This window comes from Crotalus tigris, unplaced genomic scaffold (assembly GCF_016545835.1).
Source record: "Crotalus tigris isolate CLP2741 ecotype Arizona unplaced genomic scaffold, ASM1654583v1 scf7180000018936.334879, whole genome shotgun sequence".
Classification (NCBI taxonomy): domain Eukaryota; kingdom Metazoa; phylum Chordata; class Lepidosauria; order Squamata; family Viperidae; genus Crotalus; species Crotalus tigris.
The window spans coordinates 224,044-244,587 of NW_024097282.1; the positions used below are offsets into that span (position 1 = coordinate 224,044).

At 44.4% G+C, this 20,544-nt stretch overlaps 2 protein-coding genes and 2 gene segments (V, D, J or C); all 4 read left to right on the top strand.

Annotated features, from left to right (window-relative positions):
* The first annotated feature begins 4,327 nt into the window (after positions 1–4,327).
* Positions 4,328–9,755, top strand: LOC120314474. The segment is given in 3 exon segments: positions 4,328–4,473; positions 5,355–5,489; positions 8,890–9,755. Coding segments are annotated over 3 exon segments (597 nt in total).
* Positions 9,756–9,995: 240 nt separating this feature from the next.
* LOC120314477 lies at positions 9,996–12,396 on the top strand. The gene is made up of 3 exons (XM_039357599.1): positions 9,996–10,730; positions 10,907–11,343; positions 12,211–12,396. The coding sequence occupies exons 1-3, from the start codon at positions 10,613–10,615 to the stop codon at positions 12,394–12,396; spliced, it is 741 nt and encodes a 246-aa protein (XP_039213533.1). The 5' UTR covers positions 9,996–10,612.
* Positions 12,397–14,806: 2,410 nt separating this feature from the next.
* Positions 14,807–15,481, top strand: LOC120314478. The segment is given in 2 exon segments: positions 14,807–14,953; positions 15,141–15,481. Coding segments are annotated over 2 exon segments (390 nt in total).
* A 2,521-nt stretch (positions 15,482–18,002) lies between these two features.
* On the top strand, positions 18,003–19,992 carry LOC120314479 (immunoglobulin lambda-1 light chain-like). Its single transcript, XM_039357600.1, has 3 exons — positions 18,003–18,149; positions 18,304–18,603; positions 19,604–19,992. Exons 1-3 carry the CDS (start codon positions 18,104–18,106, stop codon positions 19,990–19,992), a joined length of 735 nt encoding a protein of 244 aa, XP_039213534.1. The 5' UTR covers positions 18,003–18,103.
* Positions 19,993–20,544: the final 552 nt, after the last annotated feature.

Genomic DNA, 20,544 nt, shown 5'->3' on the forward strand with positions numbered 1-20,544 from the left:
CAGGGATCTTCAATCGTGGCTCTTTTATGACTTGTGGACTTCAACTCCCAGAATTCCTCAGCCAGGCACGCTGGCTGAGGAATTCTGGGAGTTGAAGTCCACAAGTCATAAAAGGGCCAAGTTTGAAGACCCCTGTTCCGAAGTGTTAGCAATTTCCTCCGGCTTGGTATCATCAGCAGATTTGATGGGTTCTCCTTCTTTCCCCTCCTCTAGATCATTTGTGAAGATGTGGAAGAATACCGGGCATAAGACAAAATCACTGCATTCTTCCTTCCATGTAGATGTGATTCCACTGAGGACTAAACACTGACTGTGGTTGATTAGTCAAACTCAAAAGTTTGAGGAACCATCTCACCCCAAAGGAACTGAACAGCCCCATCTGTGGCAGCATTATTCAGGGAATTCTGGTTGGCTGGGTCCAGGAGAAGAATGTTGTCTGCCATTGCTCCTACCCTTTGGAACATCTTGTCTTTAGTGTACAGAGAAGCATCACACAAACCTGTGGGACTTTGTAGGGGCCTACTAATGTTGACATCAGGATGGAGAAGTCCCTGTCAGCTGCATCAAGAAGAGCCAAAATGTTGTCTTTCCTTCCACAGCTGTAGTTGGGAACATTGGCTTTTCCAGTAGAGAGCATGTCCAGCAAGACTTCTGAAGTGCCAAGTGTGTTCAAATAGTTGTCATGGATATTGTAGCCAAGTGTGAGATTGCACAGGAGCTGGATATTCTTGTTGATCACTTGAATGGTGAAAATAAAGCGTTCTATTCCTTTGGGAGCATAAGGTATACTAGTGTAAAAAAAATGCTTTGGTTGATACAAGCATCATCAACAGCACTAATAAAATACCTTTTTTCAGTTCAACCTCTTTGTCAACACATGATTATTGAGTCTGAAGCCAATACTGATCAAAAACCAGAGGCAAATGATAGTCATCCATCAACAGTTAATATTTGTAGATGTTGGGAAACAGATAAGAATCACAAATTGTCTATTATTTATGGCAGCAGTAATTATCATCAGCACAGTATCCAGTCTGCAAGATAATTCTTTATTTAAAGTACAAACATCATAAAAGGAAGAGGGCATTTCATAAGTGACCCAGAAAAGCTGTTCCAAAAACAAATCATCCTCTCTTCCAGTGGTTCTCAACCTTTTTAATGCCACGACCCCCCAACCAATCGTAAGTCGAGGACTACTCAACTGGTGCAGCACCGTTTGCAGAATGGGACTTTTGGCGGGCTCAGCAGGGCAGAGACAGCCTGGACAATTCCTATTGGCTTTTGAAAGCCAATAGAATTAGACTCTATTCAAGAGAGTCTGTTCTATTGGCTTTCAAAAGCCAATAGAATAAAAGGGAGTAGCACAGCTAAGGAAAAGGGGGGAAAAATATGGCGGACTGCGTTGTTTGGCGACCCCCGTGAAATGGTCGTTCGACCCCAAATGGGATCCCGACCCACAGGTTGAGAGCCACTGATCTATTCCTGTAAGGATCAGGCACTGAATTTCTATTAATGGTTATAAAAATATGGAAATGGGCTGGTCAGAATTAACTACAACAATCACTACTTTAAACAAGTCATGAATTCTAGATTGGATATGGAGAGGAAAATAACGTGGACTTCTTTCTGGTTTGTTTTTTTTTTTTTTTTGCTGCATCTTTGCATTTTGTCTTTTCCACTGAATAAGACAAAAGAAGAAACCCATGGAAATCTGATCAGTCACACCCTGAAATATAGGAGTAAGCAGAATATGGAGAAAAGGAGGAGAGTGTTAGAACTGCAGGTAGAAGAAATGCAATTTCATCAGACTGAATAACTTACAAGTGAGACTGACTATAAGGAAGCAGGTTGAAAAACAATATTTTCTGTGATAATGTTACTGCACTGGTGACTATACCAAGGAGATAGTCTCCTGGTCTGTAGTAGCTCCATGGTCTTTCTCTATCCAGGTGCACCGAATTCAGCGGGCACTTCATTCTAAGCTTCCCAGAGACTGGCAGGGACACCAGTAACATCGCAAGCAGAAGCAGGAGGATCATAATTCATGGAGCTGAATCAATCACCTCTTTCCACAGAAGAGTTAGATGATTTCAAAGCGCTCTCAGGAAATGGAATATCCAGTGGCTTTCCTTAGTCAAACAGAAACAAACCAAGCTTCATCTGAAAAAGAGAGAAAGGTACATTCAGCAGGACAGTCCCTGCCTTTGTCCTAAATCTTGGGCAAACCATTCAGCATCAGTAGAGGCTTTTTATCTTTTTCTGATGCAAGATCCTGCATTCTGATGTTGCTTCAGACTATCAAAAGCAGTCACTGGAAAAGTAGCAGTAGACGTCTCAAAGTCTGGGATTGTGATAATTACTGTGAGTGATGATTTGTCCTCTGGACCTCTTCCAGGACTCCATGCACAGAGGAGCAGATACAACCCTGGAGATAATCTTCAATAATGGTTGTCATCCTTCCTGTCAGGACAAGTCCAGAAAGTAATGCTGGAGGGAGATGCTTCAATACCAGGGAATTGGCTTCTGTTGTCTGCCATTGGGTAAATGATCTCTGGAGAGTGCTAGAGAAGATCACTCAGAGCAGTGGTTCTCAACCTGTGGGTCGGGACCCCATTTGGGGTCGAACGGCCATTTCACGGGGGTCGCCAAACAACGCAGTCCGCCATTTCCCCCCCCTTTTCCTTAGCGGTGCTACTCCCTTTTATTCTATTGGCTTTTGAAAGCCAATAGAATAGACTCTCTTGAATAGAGTCTAATTCTATTGGCTTTCAAAAGCCAATAGGAATTGTCCAGGCTGTCTCTGCCCTGCTGAGCCCACCAAAAGTCCCATTCTGCAAATGGTGCTGCACCAGTTGAGTAGTCCTCGACTTACGACCGGTTGAGTAGTCCTCGACTTACGACTGGTTGGGGATCACGGCATTAAAAAGGTTGAGAACCACTGGTTTAGACCATCTGGAGGACATTAGCTTGGACAAAGCTGTTTCCTAAGATTTTGGTGGACATGTTGGGCTATGTGAATTCAGGTCCAAATCACTGCACTGTCTATAAATAAGCCATATGATGGCTTAGAGTGAGCCATGGATCCAGCTGAGAGCATTTCCTGGCATTCCCCTTTTCCAATTTTGCAAGAGAGGGAATTGAAGATGGTGGGATTGACCAACTCAGTAACCAAGAGTGTGCAGTAACGGAACTTAGAGAGGAGTGGTCCACTATGGTACCCATGAGTTGGAGGTTCTCAGCTTCTCCAGTACATATATTTTCCATTGTGGAAAAAAATGGTCATTGTTGATAGGACTTAGAGGAGCAAACAGTTGGTAAATGGTGGACTTCAGATGTGGAAGGTGACAGGGAAAGGCAGAGAGATATTCAGCTTAACTGTATGACCCTTAATGGTCTTAATTTAGATCTTAGCTTGTTTATACAAAGCATGCAAAGTCTTTAGTGTCAGGCTAAGTCTGCCAGTGCTGACCTGGACCTTGGAGATTAACGCTCACAGTCCATCAAGGATGATGCAACCTTGAAAAATGATATCTTAACTCAACACAATGGGTGTCCCTTCATTCTCCAAATTGAGGTTTGTGCAAAACCTGGTTCGTGAGTGGTCATTTGGCTATTTCAGAGAACAGAAAGGTCCTCCTATTTCTTGGTGGCTGCACAATCTGTTTTTGCCTCCTTCTAAATGCAAACATTTGAAGGCTTTCATTTGCAGAAGTAGCCTGCATCACTTTGTTTTTTATAAAACATTTTTATGGGGACTGGTCAGCATTCCATCTTTATAGCTGCTTCTGAATACCAAGCTTTTGTGTGTGTGTGTGTGTGTGTGTGTGTGTGTGTGTGAGAGAGAGAGAGAGAGAGAGAGAGAGAGAGAGAGAGAGAAGAAATAGAAGGAAAGAAAAGAAAAATAGGAATGAAAGAAGGAAAAAGAAATGGAAAGAAAAAAAAAGGAAAGAAAGGAAAGAAAGAAAGGAAAAGTTCCCTTACAGTTGTAATTCAACTACCTTTATCATCATCAGGGATGTGCTGGTAAACCTTTAGCAAGAGACTCTACCCACTGTGCTTCATTGCCAGCTACCAAACAGCTGATGTATGCTACAGCTGCAGGGGGGGGGCATCCATACTTTTGGCTGGCTAGCAAAATTCCCAAAAAAATTAACAACAGGCTGTCATGAACTGACACAGGCAGGCTATAGGATACCGCTGAGGAAGTTATATGCAAATACCCCAGGGGGAGGAATTCATTTGCATACTTTTTGGGGGGTGGGTGGGATGTCTGGTCTATAATTAGTTGTATTTTCAATGTTCTCTACCATTGCCAACAAATCAACATTTTCATCAGAGATAAGATGCCAAAGGTTTTTGTTTTTGTTTTTTTTAAAAAATTAGAGATCGTCAACTTTGCAAACCTGATTTCTAACATGACCCTGCTAGCATCCTCATTCTTGCTTCTGACGCTCCTGATAGCAAGGACTTTGGGTAATATTTTATGCCCAAACAGCAAGCTTTGGCTGCAAATTGCTTCTGTGGGTTACCATGGTGGGGTGGTACTACAAGGGAGAGGGGGATGAATGCAGGTTAAATTAATTGCCCTTGGATTCTTCTTGGAACTGGCCGAGTTTAAGCCACGATCAGCTGGTCCCATTAGGGATTGACGGACAGACAGAACCCCTTCGTGCAGAGGGTGGTTTGGGTAGAATATACCTGGTAAGGGGCTTGCAGCATAAAGAAGAAACAAGCTACGGGAAGGACGGAAAAGAGAATAAAAACATGGTGGGGAGAGGCAAAGGGACCTGTCTGTCCTTCAAAGCAAGCCAGATGAGAACAGAGAATCCACGAGTTTGACAAACTCCACTTTGTTGATAGAGGTTGACAAAATCTTGAAAGACTGACAGTTTTGTCTTGCTGGGATGTTAGTCTGAACCAAATTTGAGCATCTTAACATTTTCCATGTTTCTAGGGCTTCAAGCATGGTTGGGTTTTTGCAGACCATCTCCAAGGTCACTTCTGTTCTTCAACAAGAGCAGCTAGTAACATTATTTCTGCCATCTGGGCTCGACTGAGATGTAATCATAAAATATCTGGCGATGATCCAAATGTCAGCTAGGAAAAGTGAGGGACTCAAAATAGATGTCACAGAAGAGTTTGGAGTGGCCGTTTGGAGAAAATTGAGGGAGCTGGTCCAAGAAACAGGCTAGCTTTGGTCTCAAAAAGACCAAAGGGCAACTTGCTGTATTTGGTCCAACCAAGTTACAAAGGATGGATTCCAGGACTCCTGGTCCATAGCATCATCTCAAGAACCTGCAGAAAGGAACGTCCTATCCTAATCTATGCGGTGTCCTTGTGTCTTCTAACCACAGGAGATGCAGCAATCTCATTCCTCCAGCCTGTCTCCATGTCAGCATCCCTAGGAAGTTCCATTCAGATCTCTTGCACCCTTTCCAATGGCACTATGGCAACTTACACCATAAGTTGGTTTCAGCATCAACAGCCAAGCCCTCCCAAATATCTTTTGTATTATAAAGATGGATCCAATCAAAGAAGAAAAACTGGTGTCTCAGAGAGATTTGCTGCTTCCAAAGATGCCAGCCTTAATGCCTGTTATCTAACCATTTCTGAAGTCCAAGCAGCTGATGAAGGCACGTATTACTGCCTAGCTTCAACAGGGTCAGAATACCACTGTGTTAACACATTAAGGAGCAAAGAGAATAAAACCCTACCCCTACTCCTTGGGGAATTCATCTACAACAGCTGGTAAGAGACAGCCAGCTGGCTGATGGATTCAACTTAAGGTCTGAAGATGTTCTCCAGCTCTGATCCACGATGGAATTAATTTGGAAGAATTTGGAATTCACATGTGAGCTTGGACAACACATTTGCATGACGAATCCTCCTCTTTCATCTGTGGATGTATGTTAGATTCAATGTTCTTCCTGTGGAATTCTTGGCTTGGGTTCAAACTAGGACATGGTTCCTGTAGAAATGCAGAGGGCTGGGTTAAGTGATCAGTTGGTCCAGCCTACTGATCTCCAGGGACAGGCACATGAAAGAGAAAGTCATGTGATCACTTTCAATGTGAGCATGTACGCAAACCAAGATATCGGCAAGTATCTCGACCAACTTCAGGCAACAGGAAACTATTTGTGTGTGAAGGTTGCGTCTATCTCACCATACTTCTTACTTGTGGTGAACTGCCATTTAGACTCCGGAAACCACAGATATTTTTTGCTGCATCTCCCAAGAGAGGAAATCCTTTGTTGATCTGAAAGTCTGTTTGATTCATTCAAGCTGAAGAGCCTCAACCCAACTCAAGCCAAGATAGTGATTCAAAAGCTTTGCCATCAGGAGGAGCTCTAAGATCAAAAACCAGATTCTGGCTCTTCAGAGGATCCTTGCTAGGTCCAGAACTAGATTCCTAAGCTTTGGAAAGATCTACATCAACTGGCAGAAATGAATCCACTGTCCTCCAGAAGCAGTAAATGTTCCAACACTGGAAGTTTTTAAGAAGAGACTGGACAGCCATTTGTCCGAAATGATGTAGGGTTTCCTGCCTGAGCAGGGGGTTGGACTAGATGACCTCCAATGTCCCTTCCAACTTTACTACTATTACTATTACTCTTCCTGGTGGGGTGGGTGGTATCTGCTGAATACCATGGAACTATAACATACAGTGTAAGATGTAAAATACAACATATAACACTTTAAGTGGACCTTTGGCTGTCTGTTATATTAGCAGCATGGAGGACCTCAACAGGATTGGTATCAATAGTCAACTGAAGCCAGAACTTTCCCTTTTAGGATTGATAATGTTAGAAAAAAGCCATGGAAGATTTTTTTCAATACATGATTACTGCATCGAGATTTTTATATGCACAGAGATGGAAGCCTTCAAGGAATAGTGGGGGACAGATCTTGCTGAGATGGATAAACAAACTTGTTTGATTAGAGAAAAAACACTAGCTACATTTTTTAGTAGCATTAAAAAAAAGATCCAGGAATATATCATTTCCAGAGCAAATGGACCTCAAGGGGAAGGTATTTATATCCTGCAGTTGGGCCAATGGGGAGATTATTAAATGCTAATTAGGGAAATCAGAGATGACTTTTCAGTTGTTTGCATACAATTTTATTAAAAAATCCTCTTTGGGTTTCCCAAATATTCCTCCAGAGATCTGTGCAATAATAAAAGAAAGTTTACAACGTCCTCAAACTCTAGCTAGTGACAAAAGGGATGAATACCCGATATTATCTTTTTTTATTGTTTACATTTATTTGTTAAATTTACTTGCCAAGAGCCTGTTCCTTTAGAATGCAGGCAGGTGTACAGTTGAAATTGAAAGCCAGTTTTGCTAACAAGGACAGGGAAGAGCAAAAAACAGCAGATGTATCTCTAAGGGGTCAACTAAAAACAAAACAGTTAAATGCATTTCGATTGCATTTGGAAATCTTCAGCTCCAATGGTGGAGAAGAGAATGATTTACAGTATATTCCTTGCAGAGAGCTGGTTATTTGCCTTCTTTCAGAGAGTTGTTGAAGCCAAGAAGGCCCACACACACATTTGCACTACTCGGGTGACCCTGAGGAAAGGGTTGTCCCTTTTAAAGGAGGCATGAAATGAGAAGAGGGCCTTCTTGTGAGGAAGACAATTCAGGATCCATCAGAGTAGACCTATACTCAGAAGATCCATTTCTAAAACTATTTCTTTCACTGTTGCTGGCTTCAAAAGCCAAAAGCCATAAAAATGTAAAGCCTTTGAGCAAAATTATTTGATGCATAAACATTCCACTTCAGGAAGGAAGTGCAGATTTGCATAGAGGACATCTTTTCTGGCCCTCACAAGACTTTAAATGAGAAGAATGGGAGAACTTGGCTAAGCTTCCCTGATCTCAGTTCATCACTATGGCGTTGACTTGCTATGGAGTCCTCGCTGTCTTACTTTCTTGCTTTGGTGAGTGTGGGAAGGCTTGAAGTTGTAGGGGTACATTAAAAAAACCAATGTTGTTTGTGACATGGTTTTAGCCAGGAATTTTTCCTCAGTTTTCCAAAGCAGTGTTGGAGAACCAGTGTGACATTGTGATGAAGGTGCTGGATTAGAAACTGGGATATCTTTTGGTCTGGTCCAGCTAAGTGGACCAGTCATTCCCTCTTAGCCCAATCTACTTCACACAGTCATGACTGGGAAAATACAAGGAGAAGCCTTACCTATGTACTTCTTATTATTTCCTCTTCTTTGTCTTCTTGTACATCTCTTTCTCCTCCTCCTCCTCCTCCTCCTCCTCCTCCTCCTCCTCCTCCTCCTCCTCCTCCTCCTCCTCCTCCTCCTTTGTTGTTGTTGTTCTTTCTTTCTTTCTTCTTCTTCTTCTTCTTCTTCTTCTTCTTCTTCTTCTTCTTCTTCTTCTTCTTCAACTTTTCTTCTTCTTCTTCTTCTTCTTCTTCTTCTTCTTCTTCCTCCTCCTCCTCCTCCTCTTCTCCTCCTCCTCCTCCTCCTCCTCTTCTCCTTCTCCTCCTCTTCTCCTTCTCCTTCTCCTTCTCCTTCTTCTTCTTCTTCCTCTCTTCCTCTTCCTCTTCAACTTTTCTTCTTCTTCTTCTTCTTCTTCTTCTTCTTCTTCTTCTTCTTCTTCTTCTTCTTCTTCTTCTTCTTCTTCTTCCTCTTCTTCCTCTTCTTCTTCTTCTTCTTCTTCTCCTCCTCCTCCTCCTCCTCCTCCTCCTCCTCCTCCTCCTCCTCCTTCTTCTCATTCTCATTCTCATTCTTTGCAGGTGCCTTCTCCCAGGCTCAGGTGACTCAAAGTGATCCCATTTCAGTGGGCATTGCAGGGACAACCATCATAACTTGTACTCTGCAAGGCGTGGAGTTTATCAGCCCCACTAACCCATCCTGGTATCATCTGAAAGAAGGACAGTCTCCAAGGCTGCTCATCTACAGGTCCAGGGAAAGAGCCTCTGGGATTCCTGAGCGTTTCTCCGCAGACACCTACGGCAACACTGCCAAGCTGACCATTTCGAGTGTTGAGGAGGGGGATGAAGGGGATTATTATTGTGCTGTGTGGCACAACAACGGGTTACACACTGTTGCCTTCAGATGCAGAACTGAAACAGAAAACCCTACCCCCACCACCCAAAGGAACCAAGTGGACAGGAATAAACCCACTGACTGGATGGTGAGGGATGGAAGGATTTGTAGTCCTTGCAGACTGCTGGTCATTTGCCTTCTTTTAGAGAGTCATTGAGGCCATTTGGAGGTTCCACACAACTTTGCACCACTCAGATGACCCTGAACCTCTAAATGGTCCCAACAACTCTCTCAAAGAAGGCAAATGACCAGCTGAAGAAGCTTCTTGGATGAGAAGCAAAATGTCTTCAAAGAAAAACAAGAAAGTCCAGTCCTGAAAAAAGCACCTTTGGGACAACCATGACCTGGAAGACTGAGGATCTCCATAGAGGACTATCTTCAATGTTCAAGCAGAAACTAAGTCTGGCAATCACCATCTTCATCTCATGAAGGCAGAGAATTGAGCACATTGATCCTACTTAATGGAGAACTGTGGCAAAATCTTTCTTGTCATTGCTGACAAGCCTGGCCTCATTTATTGCAGGGGGCTGAGCATAGGAGTGACCACACAGAACAATTTCCAGTTTAAAAAAAATAGTGTCTTGATATAGAAAGTGAGTTGAACCAGCTATGGGGGAAAAAAATGAAGCAAGGATCAGGTAAACCAGACAAGATGAACTAAATCTTCTTTATTACAAGGCTAAAATGACAGAATCTTGCAAGCCTCAGTCTCAATTAGAATAGAGCTGAAAGGGAGCCTGGAGGTCTTCTAGTCCAACCCCTGCTCAAGCAGGAGACCCTGCTAAGACATAATAACACTGAACCTAGCGTGAGAATCAAGGTTGTTGAAATAAGAAAAGATAAGAATTGGCGGCTGGGGAGTTAAAGGGAAAGCCCACGCTTTAAACTAATTAGGGAATGTGATTTATGACAGTTAATTGGAGGAGGGAATTGTGCTTTGATACTATGTGCTCAAGGGGGGGGGGAATCAGTTTTTGGCCGATTATGTTAGTGTTGATGTTATGCTTTTCGAATAAAGATTCTTTAAGGTAAATAATGCCTTGAAGTTCTTTGAAGAGGTTCATCTGTCATTGGCAGTCAATGGGGTTGTCCTTAAAAACTATCCATAAGCTGAAAATAGTTGAAAGGGTGTCTGTTCATCTAGGTTACACCTTGGTTTTCTGAGATGCACTTGCTCCCAATATATTTCTGGTGCCATTTAAGGTTCTAGTGGTCCTTCTAAAGCTTTCATGACATGGGGAGCAGCTTACTGCAGGGACAACCTCTTTCCAATGGTCTACCTGTCCATCAGATCTTTTGCTTAGGTTCCAACATGCTGATAATGTGGGCATCCTAAAGGCAGATCCATTCTGGATGCTTTGGGAAGAGAGGTGGAATGGGGGTCTCTACCCTTTCCCTTTCTCCTTCAGAGGAGACTCACCAATGAAATCTTCTGCCAATCACCTCTTGGTTTTGTTCTGGAAATAGATCTAGAGGCTTTAAAAGCAAGACACAGGAAGGGCATTTGCATGCCTTTGCAGGCTCTATTTCTGGCAGCTCAACTTAAGCATGAGGAGAAGGGGTCCACCTAGAAGGAACCTTGGTTTCAGAAGAACAGTTCTTGCCCATTTCTCCGCCATGACCCAGCCGTTTCTCTTCCTCCTCTTCCTCCTCACCTACTTCACTGGTAAAGCATCCCATTGACTGGCAAAGATCAAGTTGCTTCTTCTCTTCCTTGGAACATTTCTACATTTTTGGAATTGTTCCCTTCTCCTTGCCCCTTTCTCCTTTTTTCAGCTGAATGAAAACATTTCCCTCTGACTGCATCTCAGTTGCATTTTATCCCTTTCCTTTCCCCTGCAGGTGCCTCGACCCAGTTCACCATGACTCAGCCACCTTCTATGTCAGCCTCCCGTGGACAAACAGTCCATATCACCTGTACCAGGGAAGGTGGCAGCATTTCTAGCTACGACGTGAGCTGTTATCAGCAGAAACCTGGCACGAAACCTCAACTAGTGATCTATGAGGACACTAGCAGACCTTCTGGAATCCCTGAGCGGTTTTCTGGATCTGTTGACTCTTCCTCCAATTCGGCCACCATGTCCATCTCCAACGTTCAATCAGAGGACGAGGCTGACTATTACTGTTTGTCTTATGATAGCAATTATCAGAGCACAGTGATTCCACTTTATGGGGAACTGCGACAAAAACCGGAAGGCGTCTCAGCTTCCCTTGAATGCTTCGCTCCATACTGGTTCTGTCAAAAGAATTGCACACAGCCAGAGCATGAATTTTCGATGGTTGCATCCTCCTGGGGTCGTGTGATAACCATCTGCGACCATCCCAGCTGGCTTCCAACAAAGAAAGTTAACGGGGGTAACCAGATTCCCTTAACAACTGCACGAGCCACTTAATAACTGCAGGTTCTGCTTAACAACCATGGTGAAGGTCGCAACATTGGATGTGACTCCTTTAAGAACCTCCTTGCTTAGCAACAGTAATTCCGTGGTTAGAACTGGGGTCGTAAATCAAGGACTACCTATATAGAAGGTGTACACTCAACACACTAACTCAGGTCTCTTAAGGGAGATGACCGCTGAACTGAAGTTGGGGAGGGGTTAGGGGTGTTTTGGGTGAAGTCCACCCTTTTGCTTTTAGCACACCACACACTAACCTCGAAGCCAGGTCCCTTTACTGAATCGGGGGGAGCAGGTGACAGATTTCAACCCCCTCACTGCACTCCATGGGGGGGGTCATAACCACGAGACCCCCTTTTTTTACTTGTCGAGGGAATGAATGAAGACGGGCCTTAAGAAACAAATAGACATGGGAAATATTTGCATTACTTTACAACACCCCTTCTTGCAAAGTAATTTAAAAGTAGAAAAAAGGGGCAACTGGAATGTTGCTTTCACAAGCTTAATTGTTGCCCACTTCTCTGCCATGGCCCAAATGTTTCTCCTTGTGTTCTTACCCCCCCCCCTACTTCAGTGGTAAGATGTCTCTCCATACAAGGAGCTCACGTTTATTTTCTCCTCCTAGGAAAACTTTTTCTAGTTTTGTGGCAATCTGGAGCTCTCCTCTCCTCCTTTCTCCTTTCGTCACCTGGGTTAATTGCATTTCTCTCTGATGGCGTCTCAGCTTCTCTTTGCCTTCTTACTCCCCAGATACAATCTTTCACTGGGAAACATCCCTTTAATTTGCAAAGGTATGTTTTTCTCCTGGAATCCCTGGGTCATTTTTCTGATTCTACTGACTCTTTGTGCACGTTGGCCACTTGTCCATCTCTAGTACAGAACATGGGGCTGATTATTGCAGTTCCCCTCCTGACAGGGGTGCCCAAAGCACAATGATTCCCCCCCCCAGGGGGGAGAAAATGACAAAGAGCTAAGAAAGGGTCTTAACCCTTCTCTGAAGTTTCACTTCTCACTGGGGCAGGTGGCTACGCATGCTGATTTTTAGTAAAACATAAACATAATAGGCTTGATGTCGTGCTGTCAAAAAAAATTGAACCGGTCTTGGAGAAGTGGAATTTCCTTGTGTGTTTTTGTGATTGTGGTGGCTTGGTGTTTGATCCACCCTTTCATTGCCTTACAGTTCCCCTTTCTCTCTTTCCTTTGGGGGGGGGGTGAATTAATTCTCTACCAGATCTTGGTGCTTCCTTTTCCAACATTTCTCTTAGGATATTGAGAAATGTCCTATTTCTGCATTGGGCTTCACATTTCTATGCTGGACAAGGGTCTGAAGACCCCATTCAAGTCATCAGTTGGTTATTAAGGTTCTGCCTCAATGTCTGGAAACTGTAGGGATGAATGGGATAGAACAGTGGTTCTCAACCTTTTTAATGCCGCGACCCCAACCGGTCCTAAGTCAAGGACTACCCAACCGGTCATAAGTTGAGGACTACCCAACCGGTCGTAAGTCGAGGACTTTCCCTGCCCAGGAGCACCACGCATGTGTGGTGCCACCCCCTGCACTGGCCGAGGTGTAGCTAGCAAGTAGCAGAGATGGCGCAGGCCAACCAACGGCTGGGCCACCAGCTGGCCCAGCCCAAGGGAGGTAAGGCACCCACTGGGCCCCACGCATGCCAGCAACCCTCCATGCACCCACCGGCCTCCCACTTCCCACCCCAGGCCATCTTTTTCTTACATTTTTAGTAGTTGCTCAGCAGTGAGGGGGGGAAACTTCCAGACAGCTCGCCTTCGCTGCAGACAACTTTGCAGAATGGGACTTTTGGCAGGCTCAGCAGGGCAGAGACAGCCTGGACAATTCCTATTGGCTTTTGAAAGCCAATAGAATTAGACTCTATTCAAGAGAGTCTATTCTATTGGCTTTCAAAAGCCAATAGAATAAAAGGGAGTAGCACAGCTAAGGAAAAGGGGAAAAAATGGCGGACTGCGTTGTTTGGCGACCACCGTGAAATCGTCATTCGACCCCAAATGGGGTTGCGACCCACAGGTTGAGAACCACTGGGATAGAATGAAGTTCAACTCTGTCCTGGCAATTGAGCATGTTTGGGTTTGGGGACCTTCTTGATGTTGTGATTTTCCATGCTTGATCCAGAATGAGATTGTGCAATGTCCCACAGAGCCAGTGTGCATTCAGGGGAAGTCAGCCCTCCAACTCAAGATGAACTAAATCTACTTCGTTGTAAGGCTATATTAACATAACTTTTGCAAGTCTGAAAGTAGAAACTTCCCACTGCTAGGAACTTCAATTGCTAGGAACCTTAAGGAGGGTCTTTCCTAAAATTCTTCCAAATGGACCTTAAGCGATTCTGGGCTCCTGCTCCCTTTATCTAATTGTTTCCCGGGCAGCATCTCTTCCTGTCTTTCCTCAAGGTCAACCATCTATTACAGGCAACATTCCTGAAATGGTGGCTCCTGTTTGAGGAGCAGCTAAACAGTCAACACCAGAAGGATTTTTGCACCACTCTGGGTTGTGTACCAGTTGTGTCCCTTCCCAGATCAGATGTGGTTCTTATGGTCACAAAGGTTTGGATCACCTTCTGAATGCACTACTGCAACATGCTGTCAAAGGGGCTGCCCTTGAAGAGAATTTACAAGCTGAAAGTAAGGTGGCGCAGCAGTTAGAGTGCAGTACTGCAGGCCACTTTAGTTGACTGTGTTCAGCAGGTCAGCGGTTCAAATCTCACCGGCTCAAGGTTGACTCAGCCTTCCATCCTTCCGAGGTAGGTAAAATGAGGACCCAGATTGTGGGGGGCAATGTAAATATATATATATATATATATATATATATATATATATATATATATATATACACACACACATACATTGCTTACTGGTGTACACCGCTTAGAGAGTGCTTGCACTTAAAGCGGTATATAAGTCTCATAAATAAATAAATAAATAAATTGAAAAGTTGTCTGTTAATCAAGCTATAGCTTTGTTTCCTGAGTTGCATTTGCTCCCAATGTGCTTCTGGATGCAACTCAAGGTCCGGATGGTCCTGATGAAGCTTTCATTGCATGGGGGCAGCTTACTGGAGGGACCACCTCTTTCCAATGGTCCACCTGTCCATCAAATCGTTTGCTTAGGTTCCAGCACACTGAAATGTTAGAATCTGGAAGGCAGATTGGTTCTGGATGATACGGGAAGACAGGTGGAGTTGGACTCTCTATCTTTCCCCTCAGAGGAGACTCACCAAATGAAATCTCCTGCCAATCACCTCTTGGCTTTGTTCTGGAAATAGATCTAGAGGCTTTAAAAGCAAGACACAGGAAGGGCATTTGCATGCCTTTGCAGGCTCTATTTCTGGCAGCTCAACTCAAGCGTGAGGAGAAGGGGTCCACCTAGAAGGAACTTGGTTTCAGAAGAACAGTTCTTGCCCATTTCTCCGCCATGACCCAGCCATTTCTCTTCCTCCTCTTCCTCCTCACCTACTTCACTGGTAAAGCATCCCGTTGACTGCCAAGATCAAGCTTCTTCTTCTCCTCTTCATTCTTCTCTTCCTTTCTACATTTCTGGAATTGTTCCTTTCTCCTTGCCCCCTTTTTTCCTTCTTTTTCCAGTTGAGTCAATGCATTTCCCTCTGACTGCATCTCAGTTGCATTTTATCCCTTTCCTTCCCCCTGCAGATGGCTTGGCCCAGTTCACCATGACTCAGCCACCTTCTGTGTTGGCCTCCCATGGACAAACAGTCCAGCTCACCTGTACCAAGGAAGGTGGCAGCATTTCTAGCCACTATGTGAGCTGGTATCAGCAGAAACCTGGCACAAAACCTCAACTAGTGATCTATAATCATAGTAGCAGACCTTCTGGAATCCCTGAGTGGTTTTCTGGATCTGTTGACTCTTCCTCCAATTCGGCCATCATGTCCACCTCCAGCATTCAATCAGAGGACGAGGCTGACTATTACTGTTTGTCTTACGATAGCAATTCTCAGAGCACAGTGATTCCACTTTATGGGGAACTGTGACAAAAACCAGAAGGCATCTCAGCCTTCCTTAAACATGGAGGAAGTTCAAAGGCCACTTCCTGATGTCAACCAAGATATGAACAAGCTTCACAATCGGTGGAAAATGGTGGTAATAGCAGAAGAGAAGGAATCCTAGATCATTTTGTGGGTTTCCATTATGGAATCCTGGATCATTTGAACATCACCAACATGCAGGCTGAAGATGAGGCATATGAGATTTGGTGACATATTTCACTTGGTCCAAATCACTGGGGACACAGCGAGAACATTCTTTCTCCTCCATCTTCAGAGGATTGGAACAAACCATTTTTCCTTGAGCTGTGTGAATACAAGAAATAGCAATATTGGCAGATTCTGCTCCATTTGCCAATCAAGGTCATTTCTCTAGCACAGGGCTAGGCAACTTGGCTCTTTAATGACTTGTGGACTTCAACTCCCAGAATTCCTGAGGAAGCCACGCTGAGGGGAAACAGAGAGGTTTCCAAGCTGAGTCATGCTGGCTTAGGAATTCTGGGAGTTGAAGTCCACGAGTCATAAAAGAGCCAAGGTTGCCTACCCCTGGTCTAGCAGAATCTACCTGGTTCAGAAGAAAGGTGATTTAGACAGGGATGAAACCAGCACTACGAGTTGCTTTCAGGGCTGACTATTTCCAAAAGGTAAGATAGTTTAGCATTGTGTTAAAAGCATAGATTCTCTGTGGCTGAGGAGGAAAAGTGGATAGGATTTCTTTATAGTTATTTGGAGATCAGAATTTTCTGCTTCATTTTGCACAGTGTCCCTTCGGTTTTTCTTTTGTGCTTTTTTGGAAAAAATAACACCACGCTCTTGATTCTACTGCACTGCATTTTAGATTTTATATGCTTTTGAGAATACCTCGAGGTATACAATTCCACGTATCGTTTCCATGTCAAATTCAGGGATAAACTAGCTATTCAGAAGTTTCTCTGTTTCCCCAAAACAGCATTGATTTTGGGGAAACAGATTGATTTTTAATTGGGGTCCTTTTAATTCCATCACCTCCCTATCTCAGAGGTGCTTTTACAAAAGGCAGCTGGACCGATGAATCAATGAAGCTTCTTTTCCTCAGGGGAAAATAGTCCAGTTGCCTTTTGAAAAAGCACCTTTGAGACAGCTATCAACTGGATGACTCTCCACAAACATTTACTCCTCCCTGGTTCCAAATTGAGCATGTGCAGAATCTCTGCTATTCATTGACATAACTAGGAAAACCTCATAATGCTTTTGGGGAATAAAATAGTCTAGTAGCGGAACCAATGAGTGCAGGTCTCATTTGCATGAACTGGCCAAGCAGAGGCATTTAAGGAAAGGAAAGAAGAAGAAGAGGGTTATATTTTTCTTCCCTAGAAGGACATTCCTTGCCAAAGTTGACCATGGGTTGGGCGGTGGTCTTCCTTGCGCTCCTCACTTACTCCACAGGTAAAGCTTTCCTGGGCTGAGAGAGGACTTGATTGTGATTCTCATAAGAACTTGGTCCCTTGGAAAAGTCTAAGAGCAAAGGATGGTGCATCAGTTTAACACTTTCTTTCTGTCTCTCTCCTCTCTTTCTCTTCATCCCACCCTCTTGAAAGGCATTCATGGCGAGTCCCCTTGGACTCAGCCTCCTTCCAGCTCCGTTTCCCTGGGTGGATCCATTACGATCTCCTGCTCAACTACTCAGAGTTCCCACAGCATCAACTGGTATCAACAGAAAGCAGGAAGCCCTCGTTTTGTCCACTGTGATGGCTGCAGCAGGGGAGAAGGGATCCCAGATCGTTTCACGGCCACCAGATCTGGGAGTACAGGATCCTTGGCCATCACCAATGCTCAGGCTGAAGATGAGGCAGATTATTACTGTGGTAGCTGGAACACAGCAGTTACCCAGTTGCACGGTGGTGAAATCTTATGGGGAAGTGTGGCAAAAACCTTCACTCTTCCTCTTCACACTGAAACCACATGCAACGTACCTTGATCTATGACTGGGGACCCTTGACCTGAACAGACCAGAGAGAAATGTCTGTAGGCTCATCTCCCTCTGCAAAGAAGTCTCTCCGTGCCCAGCTCAATGCCCAGTTGCTACAATATCAGTGACCAACAGGGGCGGCTGCTGCCCTTTCATGGTTCTTCCAAAAATGACTTAAACAAAAGGGTGAGCAGATATGGCTCCTGCAAAGTCCCATCTCTTCCTCCAGAGTAAGGGCACTGATCCTCACAGAACAGGTGAAATATGCAGGATAAAAGGAAATGGTTTAAGCCCACAATCTGTGCTTCCAGTGGCTTGTTCCAAAAACAAAGAAAACCGGATATGGAGATTGCTTATGAATGATGTCTTCATCTTCCTCAGGGAAAAAAACAATCTAGTTACCTTTAGGAAAAGATCTTTGAGACGAATATGACCTGGGTGAATGGAAATCTCCACAGACATTGGTCCCAAATCTGGTGTTCATTGACTTAACTAGAAAACCCCATAATGCTTTTAGGGAATAAAATAGTCTAGCAGAACAATGAGTGCAGATCTCATTTGCATGAAAGGAGAAAGCAGGGGCATTTAAGAAAGGAAGGGAGAAGATTTGAAGAAGGTTATAGTTTTCTTCCCTAGAAGGACATTCCTTGCCAAAGTTGACCATGGGTTGGGCTGTGTTCTTCCTTGCACTCCTCACTTACTGCACAGGTAAAGCTTTCCTGGGCCGAGAGAGTATTTGATTGTGATTCTCATAAGAACTTGGTCCCTTGGAAATGTCTAAGAGCAAAGGATGGTGCATCAGTTTAACAGTCTTTCTTTCTGTCTCTCTCCTCTCTTTCTCTTCATCCCACCCTCTTGAAAGGCATTCATGGCGAGTCCCCTTGGACTCAGCCTCCTTCCAGCTCCGTTTCCCTGGGTGGATCCATTACGATCTCCTGCTCAACTACTCAGAGTTCCCGCAGCATCTACTGGTATCAACAGAAAGCAGGAAGCCCACGTTTTGTCCACTGTGATGGCTGCAGCAGGGGAGAAGGGATCCCAGATCGTTTCACGGCCACCAGATCTGGGAGTACAGGATCCTTGGCCATCACCAATGCTCAGGCTGAAGATGAGGCAGATTATTACTGTGGTATCTGGAACACAGCAGTTACCCAGTTGCACGGTGGTGAACTTTTATGGGGAAGTGTGGCAAAAACCTTCACTCTTCCTCTTCACACTGAAACCACATGCAACGTACCTTGATCTGTGACTGGGGACGCTTGAGCTGAACAGACCAGAGAGAAATGTCTGTAGGTTCATCTGCATCTGCAGAGAAGACTCTCCGTGCCCAGCTCAATGCCCAGTTGCTACAATATCAGTGACCAACAGGGGCGGCTGCTGCCCTTTCATGACTTAAACAAAAGGGTGGGCAGATATGGCTCCTGAAATGTCTCCTCTCTTCCCCCAGAGTAAGGGAGGGAGGAGGGCACTGGTCCTCACAGAACAGGTGAAATATGCAGGATAAAAGGAAATGGTTTAAGCCCACAATCTCTGCTTCCAATGGCTTGTTCCAAAAACGAAGAAAACCAAATATGGGGATTGCTTATGAAGGACGTCTTCTTCTTCCTCAGGGAAAAAAACAATCCAGATACCTTTAGGAAAAGATCTTTGAGACAATTATGACCTGGGTGAATGGGAATCTCCACAGACATTGATCCCAAATCTGGCACCTGGTGTTCATTGACTTAACTAGAAAACCCCATAATGCTTTTAGGGAATAAAATAGTCTAGCAGAACCAATGAGTGCAGATCTCATTTGCATGAAAGGAGAAAGCAGGGGCATTTAAGGAAAGGAAGGGAGAAGATCTGAAGAAGGTTATAGTTTTCTTCTCTAGAAGGACATTCCTGGCCAATTTTGACCATGGGTTGGGCGGTGGTCTTCCTTGTGCTCCTCACTTACTGCACAGGTAAAGCTTTCCTGGCCCAAGAGACAATTTGGTTGTGATTCTCAAAAAAATTTGCTCCCTTCTAAATAGCTCAGAGCAAAGGAAGATGCATCAGGTTAACAGTATTTCTTCCTCCTTCTTCTCTCTCTCTCTCTCTCTCTCTCTCTCTCTCCCTCCCTCTCTCTCTCTCTCTCTCTCTCTCTCTCTCTCTCTCTCTCTCTCTCTCTCCCTTTAAAGGCATCAATGGTCAGTCCACTTGGACTCAGCCTCCCTCCAGCTCCGTTTCCCTGGGTGGAACCATTACAATCTCCTGCACAACAACTCAGAGTTCCTACTGCATTGGCTGGTATCAACAGAAGCCTGGAGAAGCTCCTCGCTATGTCCAATGTAGCGGATACAGCAGGGGAGAAGGGATCCCAGATCGGTTCACTGTCACCAAATCTGGGACTACAGGATCTTTGGCCATCACCAATGTGCAGCCTGAAGACGAGGCAGATTATTATTGTGGGAGCTTGAACAGTGCAGCTACTCAGTTGCACGGTGGTGAACTCTTATGGGGAACTGTGGCAAAAACCTTCACTCTTCCTCTTCAGGTGAAACAAGAAGCAACGTACCTTGACTTATGACTGGGGAAGCTTGAGCTGAAGAGACAGGAGAGAAACGTCTGTAGGTTCATCTGCATCTGCAGAGAAGTCTCTCAGCGTCCAGCATGAGGGATGATGGGCGAAGAAGTGTGGATGAGAAGGGTTGAGGGGAAGCCCACAGATCCACGGTCTCAGCCTTCTGCGGTATAAGTACAAATTATTATGAGTGGAGAAAAAGTAAAATTGGAGAAGATAGAGAGGATTTACAAGTGCTTCATCACAAGATTGGATACGGGAGAAAAGAGATTGTATGAGGACAGAGCATTAAAAAGTGGTTCCTGGGACAGCTTTGCACCAATGAGTTGTGGAAGCATGGACGAACTCTTATAAAGATTGCAGCAGTCATGCGTTGTTCTCCCTACATTAGAGGTTGAACCAAGGAGACCATGTGCTGAAGCTCTGCTTCCTAGGAGAAATGAACCAGCCACTAAAAATATGAAACTCTTCTGATGAGAGATACTGTATATCCTTCACCTCAACCTCAAGCCTACCACTAAAGTGAAGACGGGTAAGCACAGGGAAGCATGACAAAAC